We start from the raw sequence: 15,279 nt of genomic DNA, 5'->3' as shown, positions 1-15,279 counted from the left end.
GAGGATGCAGGTATCAGCATCTTTCATGTGTTATCTTTTTTGCTGGATGCCAGAGTGCATATAATGTAACTCAACTATACTAATCTTATCGTTTCCTTCCTCACAGTCTCATTCTATTCTGTTTCACTCTGTAGAGCTGTTTCCATGAGGGGTTTTGTGGTTTTTTTGATGGAGTTGTTTTGGGGAGGGAGATTATGTAATGCAACTCCACTTTTAAATACACAGACTGCATGAATATACTGCTACCCAAATTCTGCAGGGCTTGTTTTGTTTATTTTCAGTGGTATTAAGGGAACACCTCCCAGAATTTCACCTAAAGTGGCTCAGGATAATTCCTCATGGGTTTTCACATGTTTTACAAGTAATCCTTGGAATGCATATGTTTTTCCCTGGGCTGCAACATGATCTAAATATGGGTTTTTAACCACCACCACCACCCCAAATATTAATATATTGGCTTTAAAACTTAAATGTGTGTGTGTGTGTGTGTGTGGAGAGAGAGAGAGAGAGAGAGAGAGAGAGAGAGAACTATGATGACTCGTGAATTGTGTGTGTCGATGTTGTTGCAGCAGCATTTTATGTGAGGTCAAGGGAATGAGCTCGTTGCTCCTGTGATGGAAAGTGTATATCTTTTCTTTGGCGTGGGAACTGCGTCTTGGATTAAAGCTACACACTTTACAGAAATACATACACACACGGCTTTGTACGCATTCAGCATGCTACACGTAGAAAGGAAATATTTAACATTGACGGTGCTGACAACATGCTATGCCTAATGTATGGATGATACAATCCCTGACACAGAGCTGCAATCACTGTTGGGGGAAATGGAAATAAACAGGCCCTATTCACTCATTGTCCCTTCATCCCATTACTATCGGGGTTCTAAATCGCATGAAGATAGGGTGGCTAGGTGTCCTACTTTACAGACGACAGTTCTCTATTCTGGAGAGCTGGCAGAAGACAGACTTCTATTGGAAAGTGTCCTCTATTTGAAGAGTTGACCAATCCAAATCTGGTGTAAAGTCAAAGAACCATGAGGAGGGAGTGCAGGCAGAGGCCTTGAAGTTGCTCATCAACACTTAGCACCTGGACAGAAGTCTGAGCAGGCCCACAAGTCACTCAAGTCTTCTCTACTATGGCGAGATATACTGCATTTCTGTTTAAATTATATTATTATTTCTAAATTTGCACCTATACATATAAAATTGCATATGCAACTGTTATGCAAACTGCTGTCGTCTTTTGTCCTCTTTTTTGGGTGATGCATTTCCTCTTTTTTTGGCCAGACGTAAGTGGCTACCCTATGTGGAAAACCTACACATGTAGAGCACCCTCCCCCCGCCCTTCAGACGCCACACAACAACCCCACATGGAGGATGGCAAATGAATAGGACTAAAGATCCTGGAGATTGACATATATATAATGAAGAATGGTTTAATTTTAGTAGCACACCCTTTCTCCATGCAGAGGGGAAAAGTCAACTGCTGTTTTGCTTGCTCATGATGTGAAATAAAACTGTAGAAACACTTTCTGAAGAAGTGGGCCTTGAGGAGAAATAATATGGCTGCCCAAAACACAAGTCTGTGTGGTGAAGGAACCCTGATTTGTGAGAACTACCCGCACAGTTGGTTCAGCCTGCTCATATGGGAAGTCTCCATGCCCATCCCTACAGATTCTTGGCCAGCAGTTGGCTCTGGTGTCTTAGAAACACCACACAACCAGTCCGAATCACATACTGAGTGGTTTGCTGCATGCTATGTTTGCCAAGTACAACTATTTTTCAGTGTGCCTTGCATGGGAGGGGGCATACCATTTGAACACTTGGCTGGAGATTTGAACCTGGGTTTCCCACAATCTAGCTAAATATCTGCTCCACACTATTTATTTATTTATTTATTTATTTCATTTCTATACCGCCCAATAGCCGAAGCTCTCTGGGCGGTTCACAAAAACTAAAACCAAACAACACACAATAAAACAATTTAAAATATATAGAACATTAAAACCACAATATAACAATACAACCACAATAAAACCTAGCAGCAGTACAGGAGTTTAAAATACAGATTTAAAACAGCAAAGATAAAAATTTAGAAAGCTAAAATGCCTGGGAAAATAAAAAGGTCTTCACCTGGCGCCGAAAGGAGTACAATGTAGGCGCCAGGCGAACCTCACTAGGGAGCTCATTCCAGAGCCGGGGTGCCACAACAGAAAAAGCCCTCCTCCTAGTAGCCACCCGCCTCACTTCCTTTGGCAGGGGCTCACGGAGAAGGGCCGCTGATGATGATCTTAAGGTCCGGGCAGGCACATATGGGAGGAGGCGATCCTTCAGGTAACCTGGCCCCAAGCCGTTAAGGGCTTTGAATGTTAACACCAGCACTTTGAATTGGGCCCGGAAATGGACTGGCAGCCAGTGCAGCTGGAAAAGTACTGGCGTAATATGAGCTCGCAGGCCAGTCCCTGTTAACAATCTTGCTGCCCTATTTTGGACCAGCTGAAGTTTCCGGACCGTTTTCAAAGGCAGCCCCACGTATAACGCATTGCAGTAATCCAGACGAGAAGTTATCAGAGCATGGATAACTGTAGCTAGGCGATCTCTGTCCAGATAAGGGCGTAGTTGGTATACCAGCCTAAACTGATAAAAAGTGCTCCGTGCCACTGAGTTCACCTGTGCCTCAAGTGACAGTTCTGGATCCAAGAGCACCCCCAAACTATGAACCTGATCCTTTAGGGGGAGTGCAACCCCCTCCAGAACAGGTTGAATATCACCTAGCCGGGCAGACGAACCACCCATTAACAGTACCTCCGTCTTGTCTGGATTGAGTTTCAGTTTATTAGCACTCATCCAGTCCATTACCGTGCCCAGGCACTGGTTCAGAACAGCCACTGCCTCACCTGGTACACTAGCTGGCAGCATTTCCTCGGCAACATCTAGCCATAGTGCAGGGGTGCAGAATGTCAGGGCTCAGGGGCCCAGTCCAGCCCTCCAGGGTTCTCCAGAAAGCCACATGCCCTTTCCCCTGATGACTGATCATTTAGTGGTTTCTTGGCTTTGGGGCTTCCCCCCCCCCCATTCTAAAAGGCATGAAATGCCTCTCCTAAGGCTTAATTAGTGGCAGTAATAACTTTAACCTAAAATACGCTGGTATTTTTGGTACTGGAGGTGGGGTGGGCCCCATCCTTCTTGCTTTTTGCTCCGCCCATCACTGGAATGCAGCCCCCAAAAGCTTCTCCAAAATGGAATTTAGCCCTCAGGCTGAAAGAGGTTCTGCAGCCCTGCCATAGAGAGTATTGTTAAAGTATATTAGAAATGAACTAGTGATCTTGTGGTCATATGTTTTTTACTGAGTCTTTGTTTGTGTTTTTCAAGGATTGGGAAACTTGATACGAAGAAGCAGTAAAATTACAGATCCCCCTAATGCTTGAAGACTGTTGCTGCCTGTATTAATTAACATGGCTAAGGGCACAATCCTATGCATGTTTAGATAGAAGAGAAACCTACAACTCCAAGCATTCCCCAGCCAGAATGCTTGGAGTTGTAGGACTTTCTTCTGTCTAAACATGCATAGGATTGCACCCTAAATAACTGATTTGGATATATTAGATGGCCAACTATTTTAGGATGTAGTAAAATACTGAAACCTTCCCTTCTGTTGCCCTTTTATGGGAAGGTTCCATAAAACCTGTATTATCTTTGGGCTTTTGCATTGAATAAAATCATATGCCTCCCAGGAGATTACTGATTTACCGTAAGTTTTCAACCAGCTGTGTTTACCCACTCCTTCCCGTGGTCTGACTTAGGCAGAAGAGCCAGTATATCCAACATGATCAAGGCTTAGTTCACAAGCATCCATTGTGGGATAAATGGAGTGAGTGTACATATTTTGTTCCTGCGTGCCACTTATGGTCAGTAGTGTGATCAGCCTATAGTTTCTTTTTTCGGACCTATTAATTCAACGCGGTGTCTATCAAAAGAGAGAGAGGTGTTCTGTGTCACATACCTAGAATATTTTGGGATTCCCCATGTTTTAAAGTTCATTTAGAGCACAATCCTATGTATGGCTGGCTGGGGAATGCTGGGAGTTGTAGGGCTTTTTTTCTGTCTAAACATTCCTAGGATTGCACCCTTAAGAGCCTCTTCATATGCCGAGTTGAAGTGATAATTCATTACCCAATTTACAGTCAGTGCACCCCATTGCTGCCTTCACAAGGTTCTACCTCTGATGGCTTTTTTATTTATTTAAAGTATTTTTATGCCACTCCTCAGCCCCAAAACCATGCCTGGACCAGCTTACAGTCAGCCAGTAAAAGACAGTCCCTGCCTGCAGGCTTTCAGTCTAAAAAGACACAACACACAAGGAAAAGGGGATGGTGAGGGGAAAAAAGGGGGGGGGGTTTCAGCAGCGGAATGGCCCTGTTTTGCCTTTTACATTCTGGTGGGGGCAGTCCAACTGGAGCGGGCCCTGACATTCCCTCAGCCTGCTCCTGTCTCCCTCACTCCTTTTTCTTCTCCACGGGGCAATTGATGTTAGTTACTCCTGGGGGACAGGGGTGGGGGGAATCTATATGGAGCAAGGAAGGCCCTGGTGTCCTTATCTGTGGTTACTCTAACATATATACAACCAAATACATAACATACATACAACCACTGGAGATCGTTCCCTGAGAGCTTGTCTGAAATTGAATTTGGCCGTCGGGCTGAAAGCTATTCCCTACCTCTGTTCTAATTCATATGTATTTCAAGGCTTGCTCTGTATTATTATTTTTAAAGAAACAGGTAATTTTCTCTTCCCGACCCCCCTTCTCAATCTCTTTACAGAAGTCCAGGAGGAGAATTGGGAGCCAAAAAGAAGAAAAAGAAACAGAAGCGAAAAAAGGAAAAGCCAAACTCCGGAGGTACCAAATCAGACTCTGCATCTGACTCCCAGGAGATTAAAATTCAGCAGCCTTCAAAAGTGAGAGCCTGGGCTTCGTTTTAACTTTGGTAGCTTAGTGTGAAAAATGGTAACAGGCGATGCTAGGTCAAGTATGGGCTGCCATCACAATTGCAGGTAAAGGTAACTGTCCAACAGGAAAGGCAGTTGAATGGTCTTTTCGGTGTTTAAATGGCAGGTAATCTGCTGTCCTGGTAGTCAAAGAATTATCTTGGAAGTATGTTGATCATTATTTTTATGTGGTTTATTGTTGCAAGCTACTTTAAAAACATTCTTTTTATGAAAGCCGCTGACAGTCTAACTTGATGCATGCCTATTCAGAAGTCAGTCTTGCTGAATTCAATGAGACTTACTTCCAGATCAGCATGTATAGGATTGCAGTTTAATATGCTTTAATTTGAATTAATTACAGTTGGAGCCTTGAGAATAAATCTGCTTTTTGTAGTTAGTTGGGAGGTTTTGTGTATTTGCAGCACAAATCATCTTGAGTTTGTAAAATAGCCACGTTCTTGATTTGGCCGGATATGTATCCAGTTACATGAACATCACAACATCAGCTGGTTCAGGGGTGGGCAGGGGGCAATATGTAGCAATATGGCAAGCCCGTGAGGAATGTTGATGCTTTGAATCTGACCTGCCTCTAATATCTGCCAACGAGAAAAGAGTAGATTACCATCAACATGTCAGACCAGTCGCTTAAGTCCTGTTTGCATGTGACGGAGGCAGATCATGGCTTAACTAATCGCAGGTTAAGTTTGGGTTGTTTAACTCACAAATAACCCATGGTGTCTGGGCTCACATGTCACAAAGTAGCCTATGATCCGGACGATCTGAGGTTGCATATTTAAATTGGAAGCAGCTCACACATGGCACACAACCCAGCAAATCATGGGTTAATTAACCAGGTCAGTGTGACAGCTCATGACTGCTGAGTGCTGTAGTATTGGCCTGACCACAGATTCTAGTGACAGGCCCTCTCAGTTAACAGGTCCATGTACAGGGTGGTAGAGCACCTACTTTGCATGCAACAGGTCCCCTGATCAATCCCTGACATCTCCAGGTAGGGCTGGAAAAAGCTTCTGCCTGAAACCCTGGAAAGTAGCTGTCAATCAGCATAGACCAGGCTTCCCCAGCCTTCTCCTGGAGGAGAATTCTATCACTGGTTACTAGTCCTGACAGCTTTATGCTACCTCCAGTATCAGAGGCAGTATGCCTATATATGCCAGTTGCTGGGGAAAATGGGTGGGAGGGTGCTGTTGCACTCATGTTCTGCTTGTGGGTTTCCCGTGGGCAGCTGCTTAGCCACTGTGTGAACAGAACAGACTAGGTGGACCCTTGGTCTGATCCAGCACGGCTCTTATGTTCTTATGGTACCCTTCAGATGTGTTGGGAGCAACTCCCATAATTCCCAGCCAGCACAGCCAGACCACACTGAATAGAATTATAGGAGTTGCTCCCCAACACATTGGAGGTCACCAGATTTGGGATGGCTGGTGTAGACAATACTGATCTAGATGGGCCAATGGCCTGACTTGGTGTGAGGCAACTTCCTCTGTTCTTGTGAAACTTGAAAAGTACTTCTTCCTGCAGGAGAGGTTCTGCTGCTTCCTTGCGTGCTCTACACAGCTTAGTCATAGCATGCCTAGTGAAAGCCATGGGGCAGAAGTGATGGGGAGTTTAGATCTGAGATGCTGTGTGAGCCCATTTCATTGCCTTTATGCAACTCTCTGTGCCTTGGCTTCTGACACATGAATGTCTTGAGAATGGCAACTGTGGGTTGTTAAACCTCTTCACACCGTGCTGTAGTAATAATGGTATCTTGCATGCCTACCCACACAGACAAGGCCTGCAGGTTTTCCATTAATCACAAAGGCTGAGCCCAGTTTTTTGTGTCAAACCTGCCTGTGTGTTTTATATACCATCTGAAAGTTATTTTTATTCTCTTTATAAACAGTTGCAGCCTTCATAACTTTTGAGGTGTTAAAAGAAATGGCATATTTCAGCCTCCTCCCTTGCCTCCGTTTTATACTTGGGCGGTGATCCTACATTTATCTACTTGGAAGTAAGGTCCACCAAAATCTCTGTGCCTTACCTCCAAATAAATAGTTTAGGTTTGGTATCTGGTTTCTCAGTTCACTTCCTTGGTGACTATTTGCCCCGATCAGGTTGATATCTTGGTCAAATAGTTTGAAATCTTGGACAAATCTGACAGAGCAGCCTTCCTCAACATGGTGCCCTCCAAACTACAACCCCCATGTAGTCCAGCACCTCTGGCGGACACCACGTTGGGAAGACTGTGACAGAGCCTAGGTCTCATCCATATCCTTCTGTGGATGCTGTGACCCAGCTAGGAACTACTTGATGTGCTATTATTGTTTAATATGGTTTTTATCTGTGTGTCTCATGTTCAGTTCTACCTATACAAAATGCACTTTCAGCAAGTGCAGGCTTCAGGCCAGTTCAGCTGAGTGTGTTGGGGGGCTGGGTTGGGAGTTGTGCAAAACCGTCTTTCAAAGAGCCAACAAAGAAGCAGGAAACACACCTGACTCCTAACCATTCGCCCCTCCCTTTCTGACTCCCACATTGACTTCTACTTGTTTGCCTCTGTGTAGCTCATGTAAACATTGACTCCAAAGCAAAAACCATGACGTGTTCAGTGCTGCAGCCAGCAGTGGGCATTCACATCACATCTGGGAATTGGTGGGCAAAGTGTAGAAAGGCTGTTTCAGGACTGACAATGTTTTGGATGCATCATGAGCGCTGCATTGTTGCCATTAAGGTGCCTAGAGAACGATGCCTGTGGACACGTTGGCTGTGCTAGAGAAGAGGTCTTCCTGCCCTCCCGTCTTTGAAATGTAATCTGTCATGGTAGAATTTATAAATTGTGTTCTGGGGGATGGGGAGAAGATAACCTTGGTCCCATCTTGCAATACATTCCTAGATAGAGCCATAATTTCTCCATATCATGCAGGTAGTAAGAGCAATGCAAAATCATCTCAGTGTCTAGAAATTCAGCCTTGGTGCCAAACATCAAAGGGTAAAGGGGAGGGCAGCTGAAACTACCTGCCCTGCATGCAGAAGGTCCAGGTTTCAGTCCCTGGCATAGGAGGAGGTCAGGAAGCAGCATTCTCCTGGCATAGGAGGAGGTCAGGAAGCAGCAGGATCTCCAGAAGATCTCTGCTTGAGACTCTGGACAGCTACTGCCAGTCAGAATAGACGAGGGCCAGAGAACAGTTTAGCCACTGGGGGCTGGATTGCTTTCCAGCTCACCTCCAAGGGGCTGGATGACTTCAGGGGCAGACCCTCCCTCACAGGGGTGGACCTCCCCAAGCCCTGCCCCTTTCCCTGAAGCCCTGCCCCTCCAGTGTCATAGAAGAGTTTCTCTGCGCAGAGAAACCCCTTTTCTCTACTGCTGGGAAACCACACTCTTATCTCCGATCAGAGATAAGAGTGAGGTTTCCTCTCCTTATGCTAGAGAAAGCCTGCTTTTCGCTAGCGCTGGGAGAGGGGGTGGGTCTTGGGAGAGAACCTCTGTGGCTGGAGGTTCCCCACCCCTGGAGTAGAGTGTCCTGGAGCAGATGGACCAGTGTTCTGATCCAGTGCAAGGCATACATATGTCCATATGCCTAGCTTGTCATCCGCTTGAATATCTGCTTGCTGTGCTGAGTCACTGTCCTCAGCCTGTTCATAGGCTGTGAGCTGAAACATCATTTTGGTGGCCAGGGGCACCTCCATCGCTAGGGCAATGTCATCCGCATCGGCACAACTGGCCAAGTCAAGGGCTCTGGTCTTGGCTCCAGCTCCATTATACAGTGAGGATGAAGCAAGCATGTCAGGTGGGCAGCCAGCTCCACACCCACTGACCCATCACTAAGGATGGCACATTGAACCTAGGCTCCTTGTCCTTCCATCTCATCTCATCTCTCCTTTCCAACCCCAAGATAGACAGAGTCAAGGGCTTGGGAACTACAGACTACAGCAGTCCTCTTTCTAGTCTTGAGGTGGGTTTGGAGCAATCCACTATCCCTATCAGCACAACGTAGGGCTCAGGCCCCAAATGTAGCGCTGCTCTAAAAAACCCTGAAATCGTTTTTCAGCCCTAAGAGGCAGACATACTCTGGGGCTGTTCACACAACACGCTAACCCATATTCAGTGGTTGAATATGGGTTGTTTTGAACCATAGGTTGTTTGCTGAACCATGAGTTAGCATGTTGTCTGAATGTAGCATGTTTTCCACAGGGTGGGTTATCATGTTGTCTGAATGCAGCCAGGGTGGCTTGTTAACAATGCAGTATGGCTTGTTAACCACCCTGCACAACCCAAAAACAAACCATGGGTTCTCAAGGTGACTTGTTCAAGAAAATAAGCCACACTGCATGATTAACAAGCCACCCTGGCTGCGTTCAGACAACATGCTAACCCACGGTTCAACAAACAACCCACAGTTCAAAACAACCCACACTCAACCACTGAGTGTCGGTTAGCGTGTTGTGTGAACAGCCCCTCTGTTTGATTTTAAACCGCTTGCTCAGAAACTCTATCACTTCTCTGTTTTGTACATGACCTGATGCCCTTTGGGCCTAAATAAAAGTCAGACTGTAATAGCAGAAGACTCAAAACAGAAGTATTCAAAATGAGGTTAAAGAGAGATAGACTCTCAGATTTCAGAACATTCTCTGGTAGAAATTTTAATGTAAAAATGGTCTGAACCAACTTGTACCAAGCTCAGTCAGAAAAAGGGTACTACGCCAAGTAAAATACGGAATTCATGTGCTGTATTCTTTGTAGGAATGTTCTGTCTGAGTTTTGCAGGTTGTCAGGCGTCTTTTGTCCCATTGTCCACTCACTGATGGAATCAGTTTTTTTTTTTTTACCAGAATTTTGTTCTACTTGTGCTAATTCACACTACCAAACGTATGCATTAGCGCTAATATGCACTTGCACAAATCCGCTAATTTGTATAAGTTAATGTGCATTAGTGCTAATTCAGAATAACGAATGTGTATTGTTTAATCACATTAGCGCTAATGTGCACTTGTGCTAATGTGAATTAGCACAAATCCCACCCCAAAGTGAAAAACCACACTGCAGAATCCACAGGTTGGATTCATAGAAATCCAAACTCATTTGAATCTTGTGGATTTCTCCAACATCCCTAATTCTTATACACACAAAACCACTTTAAAGGACCAACATCAAATCCCACCATACAAAGTGTCAGTTCACATATAATATGTAGGGATGTACGAAAATCACTTACCTGTTCACGGATTATGCTGATGGTGGGGGGGAGGTGTTCCGTCCCTCCCCCCAGAATCCTGGATGGGGGGGAGGCGCTCCGTTCTTCCCCCCCGGAATCCTCCTTGGCCGGCTGTGCTCCGTGGCGGCTCCGCAGAGCAGCCGGCCAGGCCCAGCCAGGCCAGAGCCGTCCGCAGCCGGATTTCCGGCCAAAGAGGGCTCTGGGGAAAAAACAAAACCGCGTATGCAGATGGCGGCGGCCATGGCCGTCGCCATTTGCGTTCCTTATTTTTGACGTCTTAATCTACGTAAATATTTACGTAGACTAAGATGGCAAAAATAAGGGGAACGCAAATAGCGTAGTGGACGCTATTTGCATTCCCCTTATTTTCGCCGTCTTAGTCTACGTAATTATTTACGTAGACTAAGACGGCCCAAAATAAGGAACGCAAATGGCGGCAGCCATAGCCGCCGACATTTGCGTACGCCTTTTTTTTTTTTTTAACCTAGTTGTTTTAGGCTACGTAAGTTTTTACGTAGCCTAAAACGTCTAGGTTAAAAAAAAAGCGTATGCAAATGGTGGCGGCCATAGCCGCCACCATTTGCGTACGCCTTTTTTTTTTTTTTACCTAGTTGTTTTAGGCTACGTAAAAACTTACGTAGCCTAAAATGACTAGGTAAAAAAAACCAAAAACCTGCAAATGGAGGCGGCCGGTCAGAAGACCAGCCGCCGCTGCCGAAGCCACCGCCGCAGCCGCTGCCACCCGGAAGATCCGCCCCAGTCAAGTCTCGTCCCGGGGGGGATCCACGGGGGGGGCGGGGGGCAGGCTGTTGCACCACAGATTTCGGGGGGCCGAATGCACTGGCATTCGGTCTCCCCGAGATCCGTGGTGGAATTCTCTGCCATCCCTAGCCGAATATGATCCAGCATGTCCTCCAGATACAACTACCTTTTTTGGCAACAATTCCCATAAGCACGACAGCTGGAAAACATATCCCTGAACTCCTGGGAATCACTGCCAGGAAGTGTGAACTATATATGCCGGGATGTGCTGGACCAGACATACTTCATCCACATGGCTGCTATCTTGGGGATGGGAGAGATCTAGGGGATACTGGGAGTTGTAGTCCCAATACAGCTGGAGGGCACCAGGTTGGGGAAGGCTGACACAGGGGAAGGCACGGTGGTCTGAATTAAATTAAGGCAATTTGACTTATTGATTTAAAACACCAAGAGAAAACCCTGATTTAAATCTTTGATTCAAATCAAGTTTGCCACTAACAGTTCACCTATTTCTTAAGCAGTGGTGCAAATCTGATCACTAAAACGTGTTAATAGACAACTCAGTAAGAGCACTTTACAACATCAAGGAAGATATACTTAGTGTAGTTTTTAGATGAGTTGATTTTTATTAATTTAGGAAATAGTACATAATACTCATTCTCTGTGTCGAACTGTGGATGCAGTGGCAGTACATTAATAATAAGAATTACATCGTAAATACGATAACACTTTTTCTTTCTAGTCCATTCCAGTGTTGCTTTTCTATTCTGCCTCCGATCGTCCTTTCCTATATTGGCTCTTTGTGTTAACTAACTTCACTGCAGGGCTGGCCCAACCATTAGGCAGAGGGAGGCAACTGCCTCAGGCAGCAGATGCTGGGAAGAAGCGGTGGCAGCCCCCAGGTCTTACTCTTGAGTCCCCAGCCATTCCCCTCCCTTGGAGGACAGAGCTATAGGTACCACTGGGCTTGCCTTGCACCACTAAACATCACCCTCGGGGGTGATGGGGAATGCTATCCTATAACCAATATTGAAATCGAATTCAACTGCTAATTCTACTCAGCTTCTGTATGGAGGCGGGTGGGGCACTATTATGTCCTTTGCCTCAGGCAGCAAAATGCCTTGGGCCAGTCCTTCTCTCCTGTCTTGCTTGGCGCAGATCCACCACCACATAAACACAAAGCAAACACAAGCTTATACTGCTTGTCTCTGTGCATGTGTGGCTTTAGTCAGAGAAACAGAAACTGAAAGCTCAGAACTTTCAAGAAGCAAGAGCTGGTAGTTAGGCCTGACAGCCATTTTCACAAGATGAAAAACGGAAGTGAACACCCACGTTTGGTAGGCAGCTCCATTTTTATGAGACGATAAGTGTAGGTTTAGCATGTTTGTGATGAGATTTGATTGTAACCGTGTTGTTTTAAAAGAGAGAGAAATGTAGTGTTTTATTGATGATTTTAAAAATCTGATTTAAATTCTTTAAAACCCATTTAAAAAAACAAGAACACTGATTTTTATCCACCCTGGGGCAAGGGCAGGAAGAAGGCTCTCTGGTTGCCTGGCTAGAAATAGAGAAAGGCAGGTCTGACAAAGGGCCTAGGATAGGAAGCCTTGAAGAATGAGGTAAAAAGGAAAAAATGCAGAGGTGTCTGAAAGGGGAATTAAAATTGGAACTGGAAAAGCCATGAAGTGGAGAGCTGAGAGAGAGAGAGGGAGGGTGCTCCCAGGCAAGGCTTTTGTTGTGTAATCTCCCAGCCCCTTTCACTTAATTTCACAGGGGTCCTTACACTGATGTTGTCCACTTGGCAACCATCCCATGTTTTCTCACTACTGCTTCTTTCTTTTTTCCTTTCCACAAACAAATCCGTTAAGGAGGGAAAGATGGAATAGTGGCACAACGCCTTTTGACTGATAGCATCAGGAGCCCTCCGTCTGGAAGCACCCAGCCTGAAAGTCACATACACAACAGGCCATATTTTTGACAACTATCCTCTCTTTTGTCAGAAATTATATTTTCAATAAACCAAACTCTTTTTTAAAAGTGAGATACAAGTAGTAGCTTTAACTGATCTTGTCTTTCAAAATAAAGCTCTTTTTTTAAGGGAGATGATTCTTGGAGGATGAGAATGCTGGAAGCTATAGCTAATTTTTTTTTACAGAATAGCTTTAATAGCCATGGAATGGTGAAAATATACACCTGAAAACATGGAAATATAGTTGAAGCAAGTGGGGGCATGTCTACATTTCCAGTCAACCAAATTCTCCCTTGTAACTGTGTTTGTGTGTGTGTGTGTGTCCGTGTGTGTGTGTCCGTGTGTGTGTGTCCGTGTCCCTCTCTGTACAGAATCCAGCCATTCCAATGCAGAAGCTACAAGATATTCAAAGAGCGATGGAGCTGCTCTCGGCATGCCAGGGCCCAGCAAAGAACATCGATGAAGCGACCAAACGCAAATACCAGTTTTGGGATACGCAGCCTGTACCCAAACTTAGTAAGTCTATAACTGGGACTAGATATTAACATTTGTTTGCATGTCAATATATATCCCACCCTTCAATGCAAACATTTCCAGGGTTGCTTGCAGGTCAAAAAACAGTAAAAGCTTAAAACAGTCAGAATAAAGCAGCAAGTGTATCAGCAGCATAAAAAGCAATCCAGTCAGAGTTTTAGAGGTCTGAGGAAATGCAAAGGTCTTTGCCTGGCACAAACAAGATGGCCGGATGTGCCTCCCTGCAGAAAGCGTTTCCTAAACCAGAGGGAGCCACAACAAAGAAATCCCTCTTCCCAGTCGCTTACCTGGCTCTCTTCATTCCTACAAGCCCAGAAGGGGGTCTAAAGATGACCCCTGTGTATTGAAATATTACTGATGTGTATGAAAGGGAATGCAAATATATATTGAAGTCCAGCTAACTTTTCTTTAACTAAAAAAAGAAAGAAAGAAAGCCATATTTATTTATTTAATGAATAGTATTACTTTTTGTTGGTTGGCTGTTGTTGTTTTTGCTTTGTTTTTTGAGTTCAGTATTTGTAAATGTCTGTTTTTTCAACCTGTTCTTCTCTTCTTCTCCCCACTCCCTTTCCTTATGAGTCCACCTTAATTTTTCAATAGTACGGTTCTTAATGGAGCTTCTTTTTTTCTGAATCCTGTGAGACACTTCAGGAACTCTGGTCAAAAATGTGATTCAGGCCTGCAATCAAATGGTAGTAGTGCTGGTCCTTATGTAGCCAAAAGGACCACACACATGGGGGTGGAGGAGTGCATTGGCAAGCTTGGGGGAATGCCAAGGTTTGCAGAAGTACAAAAAATATTTTGGGAGGAAAGGGCTCGAGGGACTGGACCCCCCCCCCCGACCATTCAGGATTAACCATGCTCAGTAATTACACAATACTGACTGACCAGAGGAAAAGAACAGAAACTGGGATGGGGAATAGAAGGGAGTGTCTGTAATCCACACCGCAACATTTCTTTGCATACCCCATTTGTACGGAACTTTTTCCCGAAGTGTTTTGATTATTTAATACTAGTAAATGCTTCAAAAATACATACATAAATGACTTCAGGAGGATCTACCCTGGAACCCCTTTTGTTTGAGGCACCACTATGCCGATATGTTTTTTCCAAACACTATTGCTGTTCTGTGGGCACACGTTAATCAGTACAGCGCAGTATCCACTGCGTTTATAATGCAATGAAGTGCTGTACACCCATAGATCGTGTTACAATTTTGAGAGAAGTAGGATGAATTTGAAAGATCACATCTGTGTTAGCATTTGTGTTTGTTTATAGCACGAGCACATGCCACCAGCTGCAGTATAGTGCTGCAGTTGCGGGAGAAGTGGGAGGTCATGCTGCTATTTCAGATTGCATTTGTCTCCTAACTACATGCGCACCTTTGCAGCTGTGCAGGAATGTAGGTTTAAAAATACATTGTGTGGTAATTTGCAGCTGTGTAGATATACAGTAAAAAATAACCTCCCCAAACCACCCTTTCTGATTGCCTACCCTCAAATCACCCCGCTCCTCACAGCTCAGGTCAGCTCATAACAGGCAGTTTGCTTCTTAGCGACCCAGAACCTCTTATTTTAGAAAGTAACCCTTTGCAGACCCTAATCCCAATGGGCGAAGGGATTGTACTTATTTGTATTGTCCTTTTATTCCCCGCCCCCTTCTTTTTTCATCGCGCCCCTCTGCGGCACCTTGAAAGAGATGCAGCAGCCATCGCCCTGTTCACAGGCAGGCTCTGTCTGTCTGTCTGTCTGTCTGTCTGTCCAAGCAGGGTTGCAAAACAAGTTCTACAACTTTAAAGCCACTCCCACCAATAAG

General features: G+C 45.0%; 1 protein-coding gene across 5 annotated transcripts in view; it reads left to right on the top strand.

Moving 5' to 3' along the window:
• The window catches only part of NMT2 (N-myristoyltransferase 2), a 45,093-nt gene that overhangs the window by 10,676 nt on the left and 19,138 nt on the right, over positions 1 to 15,279 (top strand). For 3 of the 5 annotated variants that reach the window (XM_084858975.1, XM_084858971.1, XM_084858972.1), the window contains exons 2-3: positions 4,824 to 4,959; positions 13,302 to 13,446. In XM_084858975.1, coding sequence (XP_084715101.1) covers positions 4,824 to 4,959; positions 13,302 to 13,446 — 281 coding nt within the window. The remainder of the gene's footprint in view (positions 1 to 4,823; positions 4,960 to 13,301; positions 13,447 to 15,279) is intronic. The other 2 variants (XM_084858974.1, XM_084858976.1) reach the window with 1 other exon arrangement.

This window comes from Heloderma suspectum, chromosome 5 (genome assembly GCF_057233095.1).
Source record: "Heloderma suspectum isolate Gila_16-S chromosome 5, 16-S_ref, whole genome shotgun sequence".
NCBI classification, from domain to species: domain Eukaryota; kingdom Metazoa; phylum Chordata; class Lepidosauria; order Squamata; family Helodermatidae; genus Heloderma; species Heloderma suspectum.
This window is presented reverse-complemented; position numbering and strand designations above follow the sequence as displayed.